Source organism: Perna viridis, chromosome 1, assembly GCF_037379345.1.
Source record: "Perna viridis isolate PV_CMFRI_1.1 ecotype Kerala chromosome 1, ASM3737934v1, whole genome shotgun sequence".
NCBI lineage: Eukaryota > Metazoa > Mollusca > Bivalvia > Mytilida > Mytilidae > Perna > Perna viridis.
This window is the reverse complement of record NC_142445.1, coordinates 67,599,535-67,624,501: the sequence shown is the minus strand read 5'-3', so window position 1 is coordinate 67,624,501 and position 24,967 is coordinate 67,599,535. Positions and strand designations below refer to the sequence as shown.

Sequence of the window (24,967 nt, the reverse complement as noted above, 5' to 3'; positions counted from 1 at the left end):
CGTCCTGTTTTTTAATTTATACTCATTGTTGTTACATGTACTTTGATGAAGGAAAACAAAAAAAATTAATTCATGTTTTATCAACATGAAATATAAGTAAATGAACATAGGCAGATCCTAGGAGGCCCTTATATTAAAATATTTTGGTTGATTATGTAAAAAATCACTGTTGCAGGTCATCTCTTTTGCCAGTTAGTGCCCCCCTATCTAGCTCACCTGGCCTTTGGCCAGGTGAGCTATTGCCATCACTTGGGGTCCGTCGTCATCTTTAACAGTTTTTCTCCTCTGACACTACTTGACTAATTGGAATCAAACTTGGTATGAATGTTTCTTGGGGTATCCTGCATAGAACTGATTGCGGATTTTTGATCCGTTGAAAAATATGGCCGCTGTTACTAAAAATAGAACAGGGGTCAGACAAGTTTTTTGCTTATACATGTATCTCCAAAACCATTAGGTTTAGCCAAATTTTCACTGGGTAAAAATGTTCAGCATGATAAGATATACCTGTGGTCAAATTTTCTTTTTAAACCATTAAGCCATGGAGTTATTGCCCTTTTTTGATATTTTTTTTAATTGTTCATATCTATTGATGTAAGCTCCCTTTCAATTTTTATAAATTTCAGTTTTTTCATATCCGTGTTATGAATTTTTTTCCTTCAAAATGGGGGGATTTTCAAGTTTTAGGACAATAACTCGAAAACACTTTTACCAACTTTTATGAAACTTTGGTGAATTGTTCATATCTATTGAAGTAAGCTCCCTTCCCATTTGTGTAAATGTCAAATTTTACATTTTCGTGTTATGAAGTTTTACTGTTTGGAAAAAAAACGGAAATGGCCAAGGAAATTTTATTCATTGAAAAATCGTTTGAATCAGACCATTTGTTATGGTGATCGACTAATTAATATAAAAGATATTTGGTAACCTTGTCAGAAAATTGTGCTTTCAGCAAGATAGAAATGTATGGGTGAAAAATCAAGACAACAAACAGTTAAAATTGAGGTAGCCTTGATAGTGCCAAATTTTTTGTGTATTATTTTTTACTTATTCACAGTATTAAAAGCAGAAGGAAAAGTTGAAAGGGCAACGGGCGTATCATTTTATTCAAAACTCTTCTCTGATACTACTTGACCAATGACCAATTGAAACCAAACTTGATATGAATGTTCCTTGGGGTATGCTGCATATAACTGACGTGGGGATTTTTGGTCCGTCGAAAAACATGGCCGCCATTACTAAAAATAGAACATAGGGGTCAGACAGTAGTTTTTCGCATATATCTCCCAAACGGTTAGGTTTAGCCAAATTCCGACATGATACAAATGTTTAGCATGATGAGATCTATCTACGATCAAATTTTCATTTTAATCTATTAAGCCATGTTGGAGTTATTGCCCTTTTCCAACGTTTTTTTGCTATTTTTAATGTAATCTTCTCCTCTGACAATACTTGATCAATTGGAACCAAACTTGGTATGAATGTTCCTTGGGGTATCATGCATAGAAGTGATGTGGGGATTTTTTATCCGTAGAAAAGCACGGCCGCCGTTACTAAAAATAAAACATAGGGGTCTGACAATAGTTTTTCGCATATATCTCCTGAACCGTTAGGTATAGCCAAATTTTTTTAATAGCTGAAATGATCCTTATTTTTAGGACTACAAAAGTCTTCAGGCATAAAATTTGTCTGATGCCTTCTTAAAAGAGTTATTGCCATTGACAGGGGAAAATGACAAGGTTTTTTTTCAGTTTTCAGTCAATGTATTGAAAATATGATAGATTTAGACTTTCATTTACTGAAATGATCCGTATGATAAGTCCTATCAAAGTTTTCTTGAATCAAAATTGTTGGACAGCTTCTTGTTTAATTTATTGTCCTTGCAAGGCAAAAATCAACCAGGTGACTGATTCAGGCTCATAGGAGCCTCTTGTTTGATGTTTTTGCTATTTTTTATGTAATTTCTTTCAAAAATCTATTCCTTTAACACTACTTTACCAATTGGAACAAAACTTGGTATGAATGTTCCTTTGGGTATCCTGCATAGAACGTGTGGGGATTCTTGATCCGTCGAAAACATGGCCGCTGTTATAACTAAAAATAGAACATATGGGTCAGACAGTAGTTTTTCGCATATATCTCCCAAACCGTTAGGTCAAACCAAATTCTTTCAACAGCTGAAATGATCCTTATTGTAAGGTCTACAAAAGTCTTCAGGAATAAAATTTGTTAGATGACTCCTTGCAATTAAGTTATTGCCTTTGAATGGAGAAAATGGCCAGTCTTCTTGAGTAAAAACTGTTGATTATATAATTTTTCATGTGTCTATCCATCAATACCAAGAAGTGTTTTTTAAAGCTTATCTCCTTAGCTACTGATCAAATTTGTCCAATATTGTTGAATGTGTTTTCCAACTCATCTGTTATCAGGGCCTTGTTTTTTATAGAATGCCAAGCAATTGTACTTTAAATCATTTTTTAATGAATGCGCAAGACAATTGTACGACCCCCAAAAAAATTGCATTTGTATAATGGTATCCTGCTGATCTTATTGTCCATAGACATATATATTCAGACAATAACTTAAGTTTAAGTGTATATATCATCGTCAAATTTAACACCAAAGGAATGGTGGGATTTATGTATTTATTTTTAATTTTTTTTTTTTTTTTTTTTTTGGGGTGGGGGTTGACTTCAGCCAATTTTGAATTCAGGGCTATAAATGGACCAGAAAAAAAGCATTTTTATGATGTGAGGATTTGGGTTGTGATAATGATTGGGAATGAGGGACCAGAAACAAGCATTATGATATATATTACTTTGAGTAAATAGATCTTACACATTGTATCACAAGGTACCCCCCCCCCCCAAAAAAAAAAAAAAAAAAAATGAAGGCTTTGACTTGTTATTGTGTTCACATATTTGTCAAAATTGCTACGGGTTCGATCTTTGCTGTTGCATCAAGCTGCGATGTTTGGGATATTTTATTACAATGAGCCTAGTTAAGAGTAACTGATCTTCATGTGTCATTGTCACCAGTTGAACTTGAAATCCGTTGTTGACGAATACAGCAGTAATTTTCTGATTTGAAACTACAAAAAGTTGGCAATGTCTAGTTTTCAACGCAGAAAGGGGGTTTTACCAAATATAAACATTTTGTAATCATTTTAAAATAACTAACGCACATGGGGAAGTGTCTGTATGATATGAATATTTCATCTATTGATCCAAAGCTCTCATAATGCAAATACGTATTTTGAAGGGGAAAAAATCGATATCTTTTTTAAACATCAACTGCAACTGAACTTGTCAACAAAACCATTTTATAAAGATCCAATCCTTTGTGATAAGAGTTAAGCACTTGGTATAAGGTGAATAAAACAAATCTATGATCTAGTATGGTGTCCTATATTGACACGTCCAATGCCGCGGAAAATTAAGGCAATAAGAAGTGTTAGAAGCAAGAACGACAATACAATAGGTTCCGGTAAGCTAAATCAATACGATAAGAGCTGTAGCGATGCCATGTGTAAGTTATAAATAAAGATGATTTTGCAAAATGCAGGACAAGGTTTGTGAGACAATCAAAGATCGGATCGATGGATTATTTAAAATCGAACTTTGAGAAGATGTGATTTTTCTACGAACACAAGGAATTTATCTCCGAGAGGAAGGACATGGCATGAAGAACCTATGTAAACTGATTGATCAGACGGCCTGATAGGGTAAGATGACACATTTTTTCATACATAGATCGATATAAGGTTATAATAATCACGTGACATTGGTGATAAGACAATTGGCATTGAATACACAGCCTCATCAACATGTCAGTAGGTCGACCTGTGCAGCTCGATCCCATTCCCTGGTTATAATGAGTAGGCCTGTCTTATACAGTCAATCTTTCAGGAGTATAATGTTGAGTCTAGACTGTCGGTTTTGACGAGCTAGAACTGGATAAGTTATGTAAGTGGTGTATTATCTGTAAATGGTAATAACCCTTCTTTGTCTCTATTTAGTTGGTATTCATGATATACCCACAATTAATGTATCAGCGATATTTAAATGGTCTTAAATCGCTCGACCCAAGATGATGATACGTATGCATACGCACTTGTGTCTCTATACGAATGGTTTTACACACTATAATATGCATTGTTTTTCCTGCTACTTAAATTGCTTACATTTGTTTCTTAGGAATTCTTCAAGCAATAATGCAAGATCACGTCATGAAGTTATTTGTCTACTTTTCATAATGCTGATATGACCGAATTATGGTACTGGTCATATACTCACATGAATTTCATGTCAAATACATTAAAAAAAAAAACACATATTCTCTTCTTGTGTACTTTGTAAGTTAGATGATCATAGGCGGATTGAGGGAGGGTGGGGCTTACATAGAAAATCCATGGAAATCCTTAGAACGAACCCATCGTAGGCTGATCAGTTGGCCCTCCTTGACCCAGCACTGTACCACGTTAGAAAGATACTTGTTCTCATTAGTGTAATTTTTTAGAATGAGCATTAAGACTAAGGGAGTGTAATACGTTATGTTTTCTGAAAATAACACTTGTGGCTATAGAAGATAGAAATGTAGGTGGCCAGACAATAATGCACGCCACTGAAATATCTGTCGGTAGGGTTTAACATAGTGGGTACTAGAAAAAAAAATTACAACATGTTTTATATGAAAACGTAGATTTACATCACAATACCAATATTTTAAACTACGTATTGCTGCACTTAAATCGTGGGCCGAACGATTTTTCTTTAAAACATGTTCAAAGCAGTGAATGTGTTTTCAGAGTTAATTTATTTATGAAGAACGAGCGATTTCATAGAAGTTCTGTTGTGCTTTGAATGTTTACCAAATCAATTTCATTTTTAAAAAGTAATTGTTATTTAATAACTGTTAAATCGTGTGTCCCACAGTTTGAATTTTTCATGAAGATGATACATTGCTATTGATGGGAAATTAGATCTAACTCTAGCACTGTTTTAATTGTGTTTTGGTTGACAACGTGTTTTTACTAGACGATACCAGGAATATCGATTCTAAAACCGTTAGCTTGCTTGATTGTAAACATCAAGTTGAGTGACGACATCGCCTCGTTTTAGATCGGAATAATTTTCTTCAATGACATTGTTTTTCATTGAAAAACAAAATTGTCATCAAGACCCTGCAATGCAGAAACATTGCCAGACGCTATATATCTGTGCCTTTTCATTTACCGAGTTGTCGTTTGTGCAAAAGCTAAAGATAAGGTAAGGCATATTTTTACCATAGACTTTTTTCGTTCCTTAGAACTTTTTTTTTCTAAATATGCATTTTTTGTTGTCCATTCATAAATTTTATACGAGGTGTAATGGTGATGGAAGAAAATCGATATTTTTACACTATAACTTTTTTACACACAGCTCAGAACGCGCTTGAACAGTTCAGGACATATGCAAAACATCATTGATTACAACTGGATCGTTAGAATAAGACAATTTATCTGGCAACTTCAAAAGAATCATAAGTGATCTAGTATTTTTATACGTATAATGCCCCCACCGTCCCCAACAGTTGACATATGGTTTGTATTATGTTGGAATTTTGGTCCAAGAAATTGCAAATGAGGCGACGATTTTCCATGGTCTTGAAATGAAGTCTTGTACTAATTCCCCTCTGAATATATATTCGATCAACTGCTTTCTGTTTTTCTAAGTCATTTTATTTAGTAGTGACATTGGTCGTTGGAGACATTTTTTTAGAGGAAATTGGGTACATACTGATACGATCTTTTTGTTTGATATCGATGCACACCTTCCTTTAATCTTAAATTACATCATACCTGCGTCACCAACGCCCAAAACATGTCTAGTAGCTGCTCGGGTCAACCCGTCTGCCTGTTGCGTTTAGGGAATACCTACTTCGTTTAAATTGTTACTCGGAAAGTATTACATCAATATTATTCAAACTTTTCTCACAGTTTATATAATCCCTTCTTATTTTAGACAAATTTGACAAATAATTAAAATACGAAGTTATATTTTTCGCTAGTTTATGCTATGATATGTATATACAATTGTACTCTAGGTAATTTGTTACCCGCACTATAGTTTTACTTAGTGTTTATATACATATAGAAGATATGACGGTGAAACAGGTCCAGAAGAGTTATCAGTCTAGTTTGGACTTGTTGTTTGAAAGATTTGTAAAAGTTTATTGGGCCTAAAGTAGGAAATTGTCTAGGATATATTGTAATGATATTGTTGTATGTAGTTTTTGATATAATATGCATTTAATTTATTAATGGTTGATCAGGGGAATTTTACAATATTCATCGGCCCATTTGGATTTTAATAGATAATTTATTGTTTTTAGTGGGAAGCAGTTGAATTGCAGATAATGCATTTAAGTACTAGTCCATATTCACTTCGTATGGTAAAGTGATTTATGATGTAGATAAACCCACGGAACAAACGATCCATTTTTCCGACGCAGTCGGTATAATTTCGCTTTTTACCCTTTGACCATAAAGACGCTATTCTATGACAACGTAAGTCACCTGATCGCAACTCTGTTTCCTGATTGGCCAAATACTGATGACTTAGTTCTGAAAAACTGTATCGAAAATTGCGTGCCAGGTGTTATATTTACTGAATGAAATGTAGAAAATTATAAGTAATAGAAAGAAAAAAAATACTGCGTCGGTTATCTTTTTTTAAAGATAGAACTTGTTTGGTCTACATATAATATATTCATATATGTAACGCAATGCGGGGAAACTAGCGGTACAGGTTAAAACGAATAACACAATCATAAGTTAAATGTTATATTGAATATAATACACTGCAAAGGTTCCAAAACATACTACAATGTGGTATCCACAAAATGTCATTATCTGTAGTCCGAATTTCAATGAAATAGCATACAATAATATAATTCAAGTTCACAACTACATATGGTTTCCATACAAAACCAACGGAAACATTCCAATTGAAAGTCTGGAAAGTACAATACGGCGTCCGTATCTTAGCTATCGGATTTCCGGAGTGTCCTTTATTACAATTTGTAAACAAAACTATGTTTTGACAGATATGTAACCATGCCAACTTAAAGGATTATAAAATACAGTGAATTACATATATGTTCAAATATTAACACACATGGATAGGAAAAGGGGATAAACTGCTCTAAAATTTCACATTAGCTCTAATTGACGCAAATAGGTATTATGTAAGCATTACTTTGGCCCTTTTTATATACACAAAATGGAATGTGTTAAAATGAAATCTACTTGTACAAACATAATACAAGCCGCCGAAGAAGATAATTTTGTCCTTTAAATAGTGTGACTATAGTACTTCCTGTACTTAGATCTGTACTTTTGAGAAAACCACACTTAATTTAATCATCCACGAAAGTCAACCAGATCAAACAAAATCAGGAAGATAAATCCTGCAAAGTTCTTATTTAATAGTCTTTATGATTTTTATCTCAAAAGCGAAACACCCAAATGAAAATCTAAGACTGGCTCTGCGGTTGGTAACTGATTCTGAATCAGAAATGTAAGTAAATTTCGTGGGATTGTGACATGCATGAATCGTCCCCTGTCTAAATTTTTAATAATAAGTTTTTTTTTTCGTCTGAGGCTGATTTCTTTTCAGAAACCGACGGTTACAATAGACAAAACAATGGTGGGAACATTAAAAGGACTGTAGGTAACGTTTGCACAACCAAAAAACCAGAATAATTGAATACAGAAAAACAACGAGCACGAAACGTGATAAAAATTAGGGATGAAGTCATGTGCTCCGGAAGGGTGAGCCCATTTTTTTTGGAGGGGGCGGGGCGATGGGACTTTTGTTGACTGATAGAATTCAATTTTTGACGAAAAAAAATGTTTGAACCTTTTTAATAAATTTTAAATAATTTTCAACCAGTTTCTTTATGTTACTATGTCTATATGTCACCATAAAACATAAAATGTTATTTAGAATAGACCGTATATTATCCTCAAGAGTCAGCTACTATATATAAAGCATTTTTTATATAGTTATGTGTATCGCCAGCACTAAGAAAATACACCAAGTATATATTCAAGTAATCGCTGCAACTACAATACTAGATTAAGTTAAATTGTCTGCCCTTTGTTTCAGTTTTTTTCTAGAAATATTTGTTCTCGATGATCTCATTACCTTTTTTTACTTTTCGAGGTGTAACACTGTGATGTTGTACATTTAATCTTGAATTGACTCTTTTGTGGTTGGAACAAAATTAGATCGTTAAAATTTATTATATGGAAGCTTTGTACCACCAGTTTAATGAAATTTTAATAGTGATATGAATGTATACGCGTGGAGTTAACAACTTAATAGGCTAATCGTGAGTTTGGGCAGTAAAGTGAATGATGGTATAAAGTTGGCAGTGAGATTAAACATGGATTATGTACACAATACAGTGAATGGTCAGTGGTATAAAGTTGGCAGTGAGATTAAACATGGGTTATGTACACAGTATAGTGAATTGGCGGTGGTATAAATTTGGCAGTGAGATTAAACATGGGTTATGTACACAATACAGTGAGTGGTCGGTGGTATAAAAGTTGATAGTGAGATTAAACATGGGATATGTACACAATATAGTGAATGGTCGGTGGTATAAAAGTTGCCGTTTTTATGTCATCTTATTATCAAATATTTCAGTTAGGAACTGTCTCAACATTAGAAGGATTAAAACCTGTCAAAGTATCCGATGTAATAGAAATCAAATTGTAATATTAATTCAAATTAAAAAAAAATATATAAGTAAAGTAATTAACCCTTCAAAACCCTGAACTGAACCTCTTTTTCTTTGTTTTTGTTCTTTGTTTTTGTTTGTTTTTGTTTTGTTTTGTGTTTTGTGTTTTGTGTTTTGTTTTCTTTATTTGTTGGTTGGTTTTATTCGCTGCTTAGACACGGACGTATAGTGACCTACGCAGTTATTCAAAGATAAAAACAGTCCATTCTTTGTTTTTTTTTTAAAGTGCAAGCATTTTTGCTAAGCAGAAGCTGCAAAGTATAAAGGGAACTGCACTGAAGCATGGTTTGTACGAGCATTACTGGATTTTTTAAGTGAATTAATATTTTGAAATTAATTCAAAGGTTTTTATGTTAACTTTTGTGCCTTGGTTTCTACATTTAAGCATGCACTTGTTTTAAGATTGGTGATATGATCCCTATATAAAGACATTCAGTACATGTATTTGGGTATTTCCCATAAAAAAAGCACAATTGTCAGGGGTTTTGTTGTTGTTTGTCTTCTTATTTCAGGAGTAGACTCTGAGGGTAGAGTATGAAGCCTACCGGAACATGCGTGCTGTGTTCACGGACTTATCGTCAAGAAATTTAAATTTCTATACATATATTTAAATACATATATTTACAATATGTATAGTGGTTCGAGACATTTTTTTTTTTTTCGTTTAACTATTTTTAAACCTGTATGTACTGTGTCTTTTTTGTAGCCGAACAAAGCACTATATATAACAGATATCTGATATACCTAGATGAGCGATTCATTTTGTTTTCTAGAGCCTCTAACTTGTTGTGTTAGCAAAACCATCTGATGATGCTAATGTTCCTCGATTGGTAAATCGGTACTTAGATATCAGAATAAAGTATTATTCACTTTTTTCACTTCATATTTTCAGTTTTCTCAAGCATATTTGTATAGCATGAAAACATGTTCGTTGAGAGTCTTTCATTCTACACGAGAATAACAATGAGAAGTACCATGGTCTATATGTACCTTGTTGGAGGTCGTTGATGCTGCATATGGTTGTTTATTTTGCTCACCTGAAACCGTTCGTTGGATTATTACCAAATTTAGACACCATCATCCTTTTCGTGTCTACTTAAAAAAAATATGTCGATTATGTATATCAAGCGTAAAACATGGCAACCGTTACTATTTTTAAACCACAGTGGCCAAGTCACCTATTTCTACATATATCTCAAAAACTCTGATAGTGAGTCGTCATAGGAATTTATGAGTTTCATTTTTGTCGAAATTGTATGACGACTCATTATTGGAGTTATTGTACTTGGAAGCTAGAAATGACGATATCTGTCAGTTTACCTTTTAACTTAGTAGCAGTAGTTTGGTTGTTGAAATGATCTACAAAATGCTTTAATTGAAGTTACGTGTACATGGAGACTCTGTGTTTGAGTTATTGTCATTGGAAGGTCAAAAAAGACGTTTTGTGGTTTTTAGCTTTTTACTTGGAAACCGTAATAGACAGAAGGAAACTTTCAATATCTGAAATGATCCTTTTAGTGAGGCCTTTATCGTCCCCACGTGTTTAGTAGAGTAATTTCCTCTGAAAGTTAAACAAATGTAAATTGTATATCTTGCGAATTAAGTGGAAGACGAATCAAATAGTACTGTTGGTTGATTTCATCTTACGTTCATTTTTCTCCAGTTCATTTTCCTAGCTTTTCTATTGCTGTTTGAAGGACTATACATTATGCCAATGATTTGAGTGCTAATGAACTGTGGAATTCCGCATCAATCTCAAACGTTATCGTAATTCTTTAACGGCAGTTCCACTAACAACAAAAAGAATATTTTACCCACGTTTATCGCATAAAATTATTTTAGCGGATAACTGTGTCACCATTGTTGATTGCCTTACATGGATTGATTTTAAACTATCCTATGAGTAAAGCGACCTGACCGAGTGACATCAGGAAACAATGACATAGTTCTTTAGATCCTACTAATCAATACAAATATCCGGATTCTTAAACACGGTTTTATTTTCTGCCAATGCTAAGAGAAAACACGGGAGCAAACATTGTGTTTGTGTAGCTGTTTTAAAAGTGGCAGTTCGTACCATTGTCTACTTTTATTACATGAAATTCAACACTGTACACGTAATTCAAAACATTGGGTACATTGTAGTCCTAAACAGATAGTGTATCTGGGAATTATAGATCCATACACTATATATGTATGACCATAACTGATATAGTCTGTATGAAATACAACATTTACTAGTCGTCTTTTTTTCTGAGTTGGTCTAACACACACACACAAGAAATATTATACTGAATGTTTCAGTTTTAAATAGGAAATTCGGTACACTTTCGTGTAATTAAGTGGTTGATACATGCATTGGTCTAAAGGCCAAGATGTAAAACACTGCACACTGGAAGAAAATCGCACGATTTGTATAGTATGTTAATTACGCCTTAAGTCTAAATCGTAAGCCCTAATAAAGCACGTATGGTCTGACCTTTTGTTCTCAAATTCCATTGTGAAAATACGACATTTTCTTAACAATACTCGTATCTTTAGTATAAAACAAAGAATAATGATTTGACTATGTTATATCTTCGACAGATCGTGTTTGACTATGTTATATATCGTGTTTTGCCTAATTCATCAATATATGCATTTTCTTGTATATCATTAACTTTTGAATGAGTCTTTTTTTCATTTAAGAATGTAATATGATATCGTTTTTTTTTTAATTTTTTAAGACTTTCAACCCGACTACTTTTTTTAAGAGTTTAGTGAATGGGTAATACGTTTACTGCTTTAAAAATTCTGGTCGAAATCGTGACGCTTTCATGAAGTTCAATAGTTCATTGCTTTAATTTCGTAGACATGCATGGGAATGATAAATTATACGTCACAGATTAACAACAAATTACTGACGACATAACATGGAACATGATTGATTATCACATGTAAACGACTTATTGACGGTATGCCATTAGAAAACGGACAATATCAACGACTTTACAAAGAGCAACTGTTAACGTCACTATTAGACATCAGACAACACAGCTTTGGAACATACAGATGACGTAAGTGCAAGACATTTAATAGAAAGTTGGCTACACCATCTCTGTCTTTGTCTTCAGATTTTGGAATTCTTATTAATAATATCAAAATAGCAAGATGATCTGGTATGTTTGCCAATGAAACAGTGATCCAATGAACTATTCAACTTCTACTAGTCACCACCCGTTTTTCAATGATGGGCAAAACCCATACCATATAGCAGGCTGTATAAGCCCCAAAATAAATGAAGTGAAATTATTCATAAAAGATTAATATCTAGTCTATGGAAAAAACATCAAACGAGTAACTGAAAAAAAACGACAACCACTTGACTACAAGTTCCTGGCTTGGGACGGGGTTAAACATGTATGTGAGCGCTCAACCCTTTATTGAACTGGGGCAGTGGTGGGAAAATACAATAAAACGGAATCTATTGAAATAGTTCAGGGTACACTTTTCAATAAAAATTTATTTTATAACTTTTCAAGTTGTTTCTTTTAAGAAAAAACTAATTGGCCATTTTAACTCCATTAAAAATTACATTTTTGGGTTTTTGATTTATCAAAATCGAAAATACCTTATGTTGCCAGTATGTACCTAGCACTTTCCTACTATTTCTGAACATGACAGAAGAAATATAGTCCAAATGTAATTCCTTTTATGTCATTCAATAATTTTATATAACCTGTATATGTTTCTGGCTATCATTCAGTTCAATAATATTATTTCTGAAAATAAGATTAAGATCTAGTCTTCAAAATTGAACTGAAGATTTGAGGGACTCCTTTTTTGGATGACATTTGATATACTGAGTATGTTCCATTTATTACAATTATCAGTCAAAATCTCCATCCTATCATCAATATTTTACGATTAATAAAACAGGCAGTTATTTTAACCAAGTAAAATTGGCGGGAAAATTTAAAATGATAATAAGTGTCTAGTTTTAAAAATCTTAAATTGATCAGGGAAGCTATTTTCTTGCAATTTAACTTTTGGACAGGTTTAAACATTTTGGAAAAGGGGGAAATAGAACGAAGTTCGGAAAGGTGTGTGAATCGAATACTTTTTAACTCAATATTACAGTTTATACTACAGAAATCCGTAATAATGATTGACATTCAGTTTATACATATTGGGGAAAAACAGTTCTATATAATATGGGGAATGCAAATATATGATTATAATTATATTTTACATCGTGTAATCTTTAAAATTTTGTTCATGCTACAATTTTCACAAGATTAAAAAAAAACAGTGATAACAGCACTTTGATTCTCTTGTGTAAAGGGAAACCCTTGGTAGTTCCAATTGCCTTTGACCATACGGCAGTAAAACAATTTAAGGCTTTTAACTATGGAATATGTGCCAAACCTTTCTGTATCATTGTATAGTATTGTAACAGTTAGCTTGTTTAGTGTTTTGAAATGTATAAATTTGTTTTGAATTTCGTCATTATAAATGATATTGAAATGAATATTGTGTAGTTCCTCAATAATGACTTAGAAAACCAAAAAGGAAGGCTGCTCTGGTTTTCATGATATGTTGTCACTAATGGTGTCTGGGCTAAAAAAGTACAATATAACAAGTACTATCTTTAAAAAAAGATAGCCGGCGTAATAACACTCTTTTTATTTTTTTACTTATAATTTTTTACATTTCTTTCAGGAAATAAAACAGCACGCAATCTCAATTTTCTGTACAGTTTTTTTTTTCAAATGCCACTAAGTTATCAGTATTTGGCCAATCGAGAAACAGAATTGCGATCAAGTGACTTGCGTTTCCATAGAAGATCGTCTTTAAGGTCAAAGGTTAAAAAGCAAAACTATACCGACTGTGTCGAAAAAAAAAGCTTTCAACTATACAGCAATGTATTGCAGTTGATAAAACATATAACATACCTTCACATGGTGTTCTTTTACGCCTTTTCAAATATTGAAATAATATAAAAAAGTCATGCACTAAAATTTTTGCACACACTTCTGCGAAAGTATATGATCTATATAAATAATGTTATATAATGTCAAATTTATTTAATTTGTATTTTTTTCCTATGACCGAAAACAAATTGCTGTGGTATAATGGAATGATTTCGATGTCATCATTTTGTGTCGGGAAGATAAAGAAACACGAGTCTTAGTGTATGAATATATATCTTTGATATTGTACAACAAGGTGTCGTATATACAAAAAAAAAAACGAAAGGCCAAGTTACTTATTGGGAGTTTGACTTGAACCGTTTATAAAATATAGAGCAAAAATGGACCAGAAACAACCATTTTCTTTATGTTCAGCCAATAACCTGAGTATGAGTGTGTAGATCCCTTTGCAAGGTTCTATACACCAAGACAATGCTGTAGTTGATAGTAAAGAAAGGGGTGGTTGTAAATTGCTTGAAAATTCTGGGCCTATAATGGATTAGAAACAAGCATTTGCATGTCTGGACATTAACTATATAAGTTAATAGATATTTTTTAATTATTGCACAACCTGCAATACCAAGATTAAAACATTTTCCCAAAGTCTGGACAATAACTTTGTAATTGTAACAGGAAGGTGCCAACCAAGCATTTTATGTTTTTATTTTTCAAAGTAATTATGTATATATGATACGTTTTAAGACAGCAATTCTATTTGTTTCAAACATTTATCTCATACATAGTTGTAATTTACATCTGTAAATGAACGCTCGGCTACAATATTCCGTAGTACTCGTCTGTTTCAATCATATAACTTTATGGAAAAGACCCCCTAAATGGAATACCCCAATAAAAATATACTATCCATAAACAACCCTTTTGTCTGAATTTGCCATATTTATTTTTATTTGATGTAATTTGTATTATGCATATGTCGGCATGAGAAATAAAACAGTATGTATATACATATATGTGTTTTCCTTAACAAATTCTACATCCTGTGTTTCATTGACTCTGTCATCTGTCTACAGAATATTCCACAAAGCCGTCAATGTACCTAGTTTCTACGTCATAGACTAAAGCACGCTGATTAGGAATGAGAACAATGTATAAAATCCCGATCCCAATGAATGCAAGTATTGGTTTTCTCCGGAGTGATTGATGTATTGCATATCTAATATGATCAATCTAAAAGTGAATTGAAGCCTGATTTGTTGTTTGTGTGTGGGTGGTAGTTTAATGCCATCACGAATTCGCTTCTAGATTCATTGTTATGTTGAGGAGAACGAGTGACGTATCGCTAACTTCAGGTTATCGATCGGCTTATATTGATATTCCTAAATGCTATCATGACTTATTTGAGAATTTATCAAATTTCCACTATGAAATGCTGACATTTATAGTAAAACGTGTGATATGAAACTGAGCAGCCGTGATTTATGCAGACTAAAAAGTCTATGGTTTTGTATGTATTTCCAGGAAATGAACAGTCTAGATGTATAGACCGACATGCAACAGTCTACAAATGTTCCAGGACAGACGGTAAGTGCGTCGTTTACGTCACCAGTTTTTGATGTCTTAGATTTTGTTAAATGCAATATTCATTTTCTGTTTTAAAGGCATTATTAATTTTTAAATTTTCTAAATTCTGTTTGAATAAGAAGTAATTACCCCCTGTTTGGTTCTGATTGGTTTATCTGCTGAATGGTTTCCAGACAAAAAAAGCATGCATAGTTCGGGTATTCAGATAAGCTGCACTTATTTTTTTACTTATATAATTGACAATGAGACAAGGTCGACGAATCGGTTAGGCCTTCCAACATTATACGGAGAACAATTACGTTGATCCGTATTTTTGCTTTCATGTATATTTTTAAATTAAGATTAGAAATGAATTTCGTAAATTAAAACTAACTTAAAGTTTTTGTACGTGTACAACCTTGCCCTTGACCTTAATTTTTGGTAATTAATTCAGGTTCACCAGAATGTCTGTAACAATTTCATATATGTAGGTCTGGTATCAGAATGATACTGTTTTGTAGCAGTATTATATGGGTGAATGATAACTCAGGGTTTTCCCGGGGGTTCCTCCTGAATGACACTGGTTTGTAGCAGTATTATATGGGTGAATGATAACTCGGGTTTTTCCTGGGGGTTCCTCCTGAATGACACTGGTTTGTAGCAGTATTATATGGGTGAATGATAATTTAGGTTCTTCCCGGGGGTTCCTCCTGAATGATAATGATTAATGTCTTGACCTGTATTATTGTATGTTAAGCAATGGTTTTATTAACACTTTAGGGCTCTTGTTTATTTTAAGGATATGTCTGTACTGATTTTTTTAAAGTTAGGAAATATAAAATGGCGAAATCAAAAGTTAAATTGGTCGTTATAAACTTGCAAATGACATTACTAAGTCACAATTAATAGTACCTATGAATGTCTTTTAGATAATACAAACAAGACTGATAACTTAACCCGTGTTCGTTGATGCATGTTTAATACTTGAAGTTATTTATCTTTCTATAATCGCCTGGGTATAGCTAAAATATTGCTGCTCGGGCGTTAAACCCCAACAATCAATCAATCTTTCAATACATTCTCTTAACATTATCATACAGTATATATCCTTCTTTAGGTTATTTTCATTCATTAATGTATTCAGTACTCAAGAAAAGTGTAGGAGTTTAATATTTTAAGCAATATACTTACAGCATTAGGCAGAACTTACAATAACCCTGTGTTTAGATTATAAAGGGAGATAATAACAATTAAGTTGTAATGGAACAAGGAGTGGGTCTTGTTCCTTATAATTAAATTCGATCATCTCTTATTAGCTCTGTATCATTGAGCAGACATTAATTAACCTTCTTCATTTCCAATAACTAGTATCCTACAATTACTAGGCTATTTATTTTGTGCAAGTAGTAAAATATTAGTTAACCATATTTGCCAACTTACTTTAAATCAACTGATTAAAGTTGCATAACACATACTTATCAGCTATTATTTTACTACATTCAGACTGACCGGTTCTTGCATTGTGATTTTGTTCAAATTTCAAAACATGCTAAAGGTCAACGATATGAATTTAATCTCATATACTGTCAAATTAGCAACATACCAAGACAGTGTTACCATGGCGCAATGCATTGCACTAGTTATATTTTCCTTTTCACTTTAGGTTTGAGCATGATAAAACATCTACATCTTTGCAGAATAAAAAAACCCCACTTTTACTCAAATTTCTATTCCACTCCTATTCCAGTTGTTGTTCATTTATTATTGGACTAAAGTTATCATGCGTGATTTTTTTGTGGCACATGATTATTCTTGGACTTACAAACTAGATTGTTACAAATGCCCCTAATATAATTAAGACTGCACGCTAGCCTAGTATTTAATTGTATATGTATTTTTATTGTCATTTTAGAGATACTCCTCTGCAAAGGGACAGGTTGCCCCAGAAGTCACCATCAGTATATTGGTCGCCGGTGTTCTTGGTGGCTTGATTATTGTAATAGCTGTTATTCTTTTCTGTAAATACTGTGTCAAGAAAAACAAAGACTCGAGAAGGTATGGTCAAAATTTAATTATTACCACTCGCTTAAATTTTACCTTCAACTTGGGAAATAATGATGAAATTGACAAAGTAGTTCAAATTGGCAAAACTACAGTCATCACCTTAGACATTTCTTAAAGACGTAGAAATTAAGGAAACTACACACCCCATGAAGTTACCCTCTTACTAGTATATTGCTTATACATGTATTGACATTCATCTAGAAATTGACAAATGAAGACAGATTTGGTATAATCTCTATGACAAACGCATTTAATTGATCCAGGGTATTGAGATTTTGACTCTACGCTTTGCTAGAAATTGCGACTATTACTAGATAGTTTACGTGGCACAGCAGATTTCTTTAACGAAACATTTTTATACAGCACCTGTTCTATCGTTATAATACATCCCCATTTTGCAAAGTGGGGGTGTATAGTAATAGGTGATGTCCGTCCGTACTTCCTTTCGTTACACAGGGAGCCTATCTCATACCCGTTACTCTTTCTCCACCACTCTATGGAATTGAATGAAAGTCGTTATTACATGTTCCCATTGTTCACCTCCTATTTTAGATTTTGATCCGAATCACTTTGGGGGTTTCACAATAGCGAAACATGGAGTCTGTCGTTTGTGAAAATAGGAACATGGGGGACCCATCTCTTATCCGTTACTCCACATACACTACTGAATGGAATTGAACGAAAACGTTCAAAGAATCGATATTACATATTGATATTGTGCACCTCCTATTTTGATCCATATCAATATGGAGGTTAAAAGGTGCATGTTATCGTATGGAGGATATCAAGTTAGTCAGCAGTTTTTTCTAGTTTTAGATTTGGTTGCATATATTGATTTTTTGGGGGAAAAGGGGCTCTGTTATTAGCTGTCAGTAGAAAATATTTGCTTGGTTTTTGGCTCAGTACACCGAAACCAGTGTTCATGATTACAGTTGATTAACTAAGATATGGAGACATTTGACCGCCATCAAAATGGGCGTCAAATAGTTCAATTTTATCTTAGATTTATAATGTTAGTAAACCTTGCAATAAACATATTTACGGTAAGAACTGATGCAAATTGAAAGAAAGTTCAAAGGCAACAAGTTAAAGCTCAAACATAGTAGACGAAACGGAGGCTGAAATAACAACTCATATACCAAAACAAACACTGTAATGTCAATGGATAAAAACCTCTGAAATCTGGGAGCCGGTTCATTGGTAGGTAAGGCGTTCTCTGCTTTACTATATACAAATGCAAAATAAAACAAACAAACGAAAAAGACGGTGAAAGCTGTCATCTAAAGCAAACAAACTTTAACTAAAGTAGATGAATGAATAACTTAAGTGTCATGAACACTTACCAGTTACAAACTGGCGGGCCTCATTGTTTTACAGACAAGATTCCTACAGTAGTCGTAGACTTTCAGACAGAGACAGGAGATTTAAAGCACTACAGAGATATGAAACAATAAATTCTGATGTGTTCTCTGAACCAAGTACAGGGTCTATGGATGGTGTTCCTATAAGTCCAAGAATTCATCATGAGTAAGTATTTGTAACTAACTATATTGACACTTGTTGTGACTTTTAAGATAAAAGCAATTTTTTTTTAAATACCAACTTGTACCAAGAGCAACCAAAACAACATTAATAACGTGAAGACTCGTAGGAAGTACCTGCTGTAACAAATCTTTAATTTCTAGGAACACAATGTTGTAGTTATAAAGTAAAAGTGAAGACTCGTAGGAAGTACCTGCTGAAAAAATCTTTGTTTGATTTCTAGAAACACCATGTTGTATTTTTTGCGTATTTAATTGTCTGGTCACTGTCACAACACTAACATTAATTTAGTGTTATAATTGATAAAACAATTGCGTTGTTTTTGTCTTGTGAATAACTGTAAATTCTCCATCATCATTCCTTTTCTTTAAATTTGTTTCAGGGTTGAAAGGTACAGCGAAATCAATGAAGTGGATGAGACAACACAGCTTAAGTCCGACTTTGATAAAGGTTGTATATTGTCTTTTTTTGTCTTTGTTACTGATAAGGTCTGCCTAAGGTAGCAACAGTTCATTCTGAAATATCAATTAAAAAGATCCTACTGTATAAATTATAACTTATGAGCTTTGACGTCGATCATCTTGTATATAACGAGTGGTTAAAATGTACATACTTTACTGTATCTTTGTTTTTACCAGTTGGTGTTGTAACTGGTAATCAAAATAAGCTTAGTTAGAATGTTCCTTAGATTTAAACCTATGATATTTTTGTTTCAGTCTCCTATAAAGAGATAAACAAATCCGCTGTAGATTCAAAGGATCAACAACCAAAGGCAGAAGAATCTGAGAACAAAATTGGGAGGCGAGTATCCTTCAAATTGGATGAAAAACCAAGAGAACGCCGTACATTAGGCCAACAGGGAAGAAGGTGTGACCGAACTGCTGGGCGTTGCTATGTCTACCAAAAGCGCATATTTCACTTTGAGCTTTTCCATTACTTTTTCAATTTTAAAAATTTACTTTGACTTTTTTATGATTTATAAATGTTGTTTCCTTTTCCCTCCAAATTCAATCAAATCATCCAAACAGTTGGTCTAACCATTTCCCAAAGTTCCACATTTTGCATGTTTTATATCAGCAGTTTGATCAATCTTTCTCCGGCGTTCTTTTCTTACCCTCTTTCTTATCCCTATGATTTTACAGTTGTAAGTATTCCTCTTCTTTTTTGAACTTTTATATTCATGTCGCATGCCATTAAAGCATGTTATTTTAAATCTTACCAAATAAAGAATTCCAAGAAAAGGGATTGCTAATGGATTACAACTTCTAGTGCATGATTTAATTAACAGTGATTTATTTTGTAACGACACTAGAAACTTATTTTAAGTGAAGAGATTTGCACAAATTTTCAGTTCTTTCCTTAATAAAATTACGTAAGTTCGAACACAATTACTGTAAAATTTACATATAAAATGTACATGTAAAAGTACAATAATAAACAACGACTGGTCTGATTAAAGTTTAGTGTTGTAATTTAAAAACGACCAATATATTTCAATCGAACATTTTACGTTTTAGATATACAGACGGCGATTTCCATCATCTAAAAAAAGCAAGGATTGACAAGAGTATACCGCGACAATATTCTTTGGGAATTAATCCGCATGCCTCAAATGGACGGTCTGTAGAGTGGAAATATCACCAAATTCAACTTGAAGAATCACCAACAGAAGTAGAAAATGAAATTTTGACTATTATTCCTCCCGATGATGATTCGCCGACAGAAGAGTCGGTTAAAAAAGAGGTGTCTGTCGAAATTCATAACCAACCAAATCTTTCTCCTGTACGTAGCGATTCATTTTCACAACGACACAAACCAGAAAAACGGGCACGGTCTTTTTCTCAAGCGGAGGGGTCACGTGGTAACGAAAGTCTAAAAAGGAGAACAAGACGTGCAAAAAGTTTTGATCATGATCTGTTCAAAATAACTGAATTCAAAGGAGCATTTTACAACACAGACTTTGATGTGATATCAGAATTAAGTTCTGAACGGTCTAAAGTAAGGTACAATGATACCGGTAGTATTGAGCAATTGAATGAAGATCAACTTGAACGTTTAGAAATAGAAAAGTTTGACATTGACATTTGTCATTTGTCAGAAAGTGATGATACTGACACATTAAACGGAAGCCGGAAATACCGAGAGTTATGGAACTTGAGAGCAACTTTCGAAGAGGAGGAGGAATGTAGTGACACGATTCGAATGGAGGATATGACCTCGCCAGATCAGTCTCCAGATTGTGAAGTGAAAAATTCTGATTTTGAGTCACAAAGTGGTTGTTCAAAAAGAAAGAGAACCGATAACTGTGGTTCAGAGGAGGGATGTGGGCATAAACATCATCCTAATTACGAATCGTACAAAAATATATTGACAAATCGTTTAAAGAAGTTTTCAGAGAGCGGAAGCCAAGACAACAGTTTCGATAGCATAGAAACGTGTGAAACCGACGAAAATGTTTCCGAAATAAGTCGATACGAACCGACGACGTCGTTTGATTCCACAACTGATACTACTGACAACACCAATGATACTCAGAATAGCAGATTAATGCAAATGAAAGCAGATAGTGGTTACAAATCGTTAGAAACACAACACCCCCCGCCTCCTAATGGCGCCGTCAAAAGAAATCATAGTGCCGGTGAAGTAGAGCCCTATTATATCTATGATGAAGATGCATTTAGACGCTTTTCTTTATCAAGCCAGGAAACAGGAGTTTCCGATTTATTATCACGGGGCACATTTTTTGATAGACGTAGTGGCAAAACTGCTTCAAAAAAGAGGCGAGAGTATAGTAAAGAAAGACAAATTGTTCAAATATATGAAAGTATCAATGAACCAGAGCAGGACCAGAAGTTAGACCATCCATCTAGTGATAGCTTTGAGGAAAAGCTGCCAAACAAAAAGTCGGTGTTTTCTAGATTTTTTAAGTCCCAGCGTGACAACAAGGACCGATCTGTAATGCGTGATTACAGCATTGATGAACATTCAAACAAAATATTTCAAGAATTCTTACGATATGACCCAAAACTTGACCCCAAACATACATACACTTATCTTCATAGATCGTCACGTTTCAACAAACACCGATTACATCGTAAACACGCAGACTCTGTGTTCATCGAAGAGCGCAGGAGAGATCGGTTACTTCCAGAAAAGCGCAGTGCTAGTCTAGGAAGTGATAGCAGTGCTAGTTCGGCTCGACGACTGTCTCCTCAAGATAGTATTGAGGAGGAAGAAGAAGAAGAAAAAGAAGAGGAAGAACATTGGCTGAAAGGTTGTTGTAGAGAGAAGGAGTCTCGACAATCGTTTTCACTACATGAAATCCCCGTTATTAAACTTCCAGAAGATGAACACACTGCAACAGCAGAAGCATAATAGTTTATATGCTCATTTAACTTATCCGTTGTTTATCTAAGAAATTCACCGTTTATTTCCTATGGGGTATATGAGATATATATATATATATATATATATATATATATATATATATATATATATATATATATATATATATATATATATATATATATGATTGTCATAATTAAATAAGATAGAATTAAAGAAAGGAAGAACATAGTTTAAAACCTAGTTGGGTTGGTCAGATGTCTGGGATAATGTGCTGGATTTTCAACGTCCCTTTTTTCAATAATATATATGTAAATTTGAATCCAAACATGTCTTTTTTTACTTTTTGCTGAATTAATTATCACAGTTTTTCAAGGTTAACACCTATGTTCATGTAATTGTTATATCGAACCAATGGAAGATTGTAATATTTTGACATTTTATTTGTGTTATTGTGATATCACCCTTAATGAGCTGTTCAAATCATCATTAAATCGTATTTTTTTATATTCATGTAAATCAACCAAAGAAAAACAAAACCTTTCTCTCGCGGACCTCTTTTTGACTATAATATGGCTAACAGGTGCAAAATTCCGATATTTCTTCGTGATTTCTGTATTGGCTAGTGACGAACATTAATATGACTTTTAAGAATACAAAAATCAATCACCAGGATTTGTTTAAATCTAATAACTTAAAACATGTTTAACAAGTACAAACTAATTTCAGTTCTATATGTTTGGCTTATTATACCTATATATACTTTCTAATATGTATATTCAACACATTATGATATTATTCAAAACGCATACTTGTGCCATACACATTGAAGTGAATAGAATCATCCTAGAGTGAAATTTGGTGCTCTTTGTCTTGCTTGAAAACTGTAATGTATGTAAGATATTTATAGATATTTAATTGTTGCTCCACTATAAAAATTAACTACATATTGTCGAAATCTTCTCAATTTGATATTTGTAAAGCATGTTATAAAATGTGTCTTATAATAGGGATATTTTAGATAATGGCCATTATTTTCTTGTTTGCTTTTAGTGCTTCAGATATATTTGTTTTATTGAACATTAACTGAAATCGGGTAAAAGTAACTTGACAAGTAACATTTCTAAGAAAATGCTTTCTTGGGAGAACCATTTCATTCTTGAATTATTATTTTAATTGTCTTACATCTTAACTTAGAGATACACATTTTAAATAACTGCATGACCTATTCTATTCACAGTGGAACGTTTCGATAATTGTTTGGAAACTATTTGTAAAATCGCTAAGTTGAATTTCAAAGAATTAGTATCAGAAATAACAAATTACCCTCCATTTAAAACTGGGGCATTGTATCATGTAAAGCCCGCTTGTGTTTTGTGATTTTATCTGATTTGTATTCAGCAGATAATGCTGACTGTGTTACTAGGAACTTTTATCATACTATCTCTATCTGGCCTTCGTATGGAATTCGAACTACCGTGCTAACCTTCACCTTTACATAGCCTCCGTATGGGAGTTGACCTTTTGTGTAACCTTCACTTAGCCCCCGTATGAAAACCGATCATTTTATTAACCTTCACCTGAATAGGAATCGACTTACCATGGTCACTTTCACATCGACCTTCGTACAGACCTTATCATGGCTCTATGGTGCTTAGTTAGAATACATAACATATATTACCTTTATTGTTGTCTCTTGAACAAGAACAAATGTGTCTTTTTTCTAGTGTACAAATGTTTCAAGTGGATGTGCATGTGCGAGAACACATTTAATAATTCCATTGTACATTTCATTATCACTTATTTTTCTATAAAACCAGGTGCATTTTGTCTTAATTCGGAGTCCTACTTTTGAAAGTACGCTCCACTTGTTTTCTCCATATTAATGAACATACTGAAATTCAAATTAATATAAATCATTTAACTGTCAAGTTGATAGGTGTGGTTCTGTTCTATCTTGTTATTCTTAAAAATCCATTCCAATCTCGGATGTATTCCTAACCACGACAGGCATTCTATTGTTTGCCAAAAGTATTGTCTTAGCTTTATGCGTTTTCACATTCCAGACATTTTTTTATTATATTTCTGTTATTTGTAATAAAATATTTTATACTGTTGTTTCAATTATCCCTACTTTGTCTTCCAACTTGGCGAATTACACATAAAAATACACTAATGTCCAAGTCGAACTGAACACTATGACTGCATACTTTTTTAATGGAATTTCATAAAGAACATGAATTTTTAACTTGACAAACTGTACGAATAAAATTTACACGATCATGGCAAAAGTTTTACACTATCAAGTTTTTGCGATACTTGAGGGTCGTTCAAGGAAAACAAAACAGTGCATACAAAAATCCCAATCATTTATATTGGAAATTTCGATATGCTGTACTTGTGTTTGATGAAGTGACCTATCATCAGCAGCATTAGAATCAAATATAAAGGAGGAGAAGAAGACTTCCAACTCGAAGTCCATGCATAACCCGTTCTAAAGGAAATATTCAAAGTCGTGTAGAGTAGATAAGAAAGAAAACGCTTTATTTTATATTGGTACAGAGATAGAAAATGCATTCTGAAGCATCGTTTCTCTAATTCTTTATCGAATTGGATTACTGAGGAAATATCCAAATTTATTATACGTTATAAAAGATAACCTTAGTGCTTCATTTTAGGCTTTGAATGGTGGACATATTGAACATTATTAATTGTGCGCAATACAGCTATGAATGCCACATTTTTAAGTCGAT

The 24,967-nt window shown here is 33.2% G+C and overlaps 1 protein-coding gene across 2 annotated transcripts; it reads left to right on the top strand.

Annotated features, from left to right (window-relative positions):
- Positions 1-3,317: 3,317 nt before the first annotated feature.
- On the top strand, positions 3,318-22,357 carry LOC148630074 (uncharacterized). 2 transcript variants are annotated; one of them, XM_088560652.1, is made up of 7 exons: positions 3,318-3,724; positions 15,222-15,284; positions 17,176-17,318; positions 18,705-18,854; positions 19,252-19,319; positions 19,586-19,670; positions 20,387-22,357. In XM_088560652.1, the coding sequence occupies exons 2-7, from the start codon at positions 15,252-15,254 to the stop codon at positions 22,242-22,244; spliced, it is 2,337 nt and encodes a 778-aa protein (XP_088416778.1). In that variant the 5' UTR covers positions 3,318-3,724; positions 15,222-15,251; the 3' UTR covers positions 22,245-22,357. The 2 variants fall into 2 exon arrangements, with proteins under 2 accessions (XP_088416778.1, XP_088416787.1); XM_088560661.1 differs by lacking the exon at positions 3,318-3,724 and adding an exon at positions 5,067-5,267.
- The last annotated feature ends 2,610 nt before the right edge of the window (positions 22,358-24,967 follow it).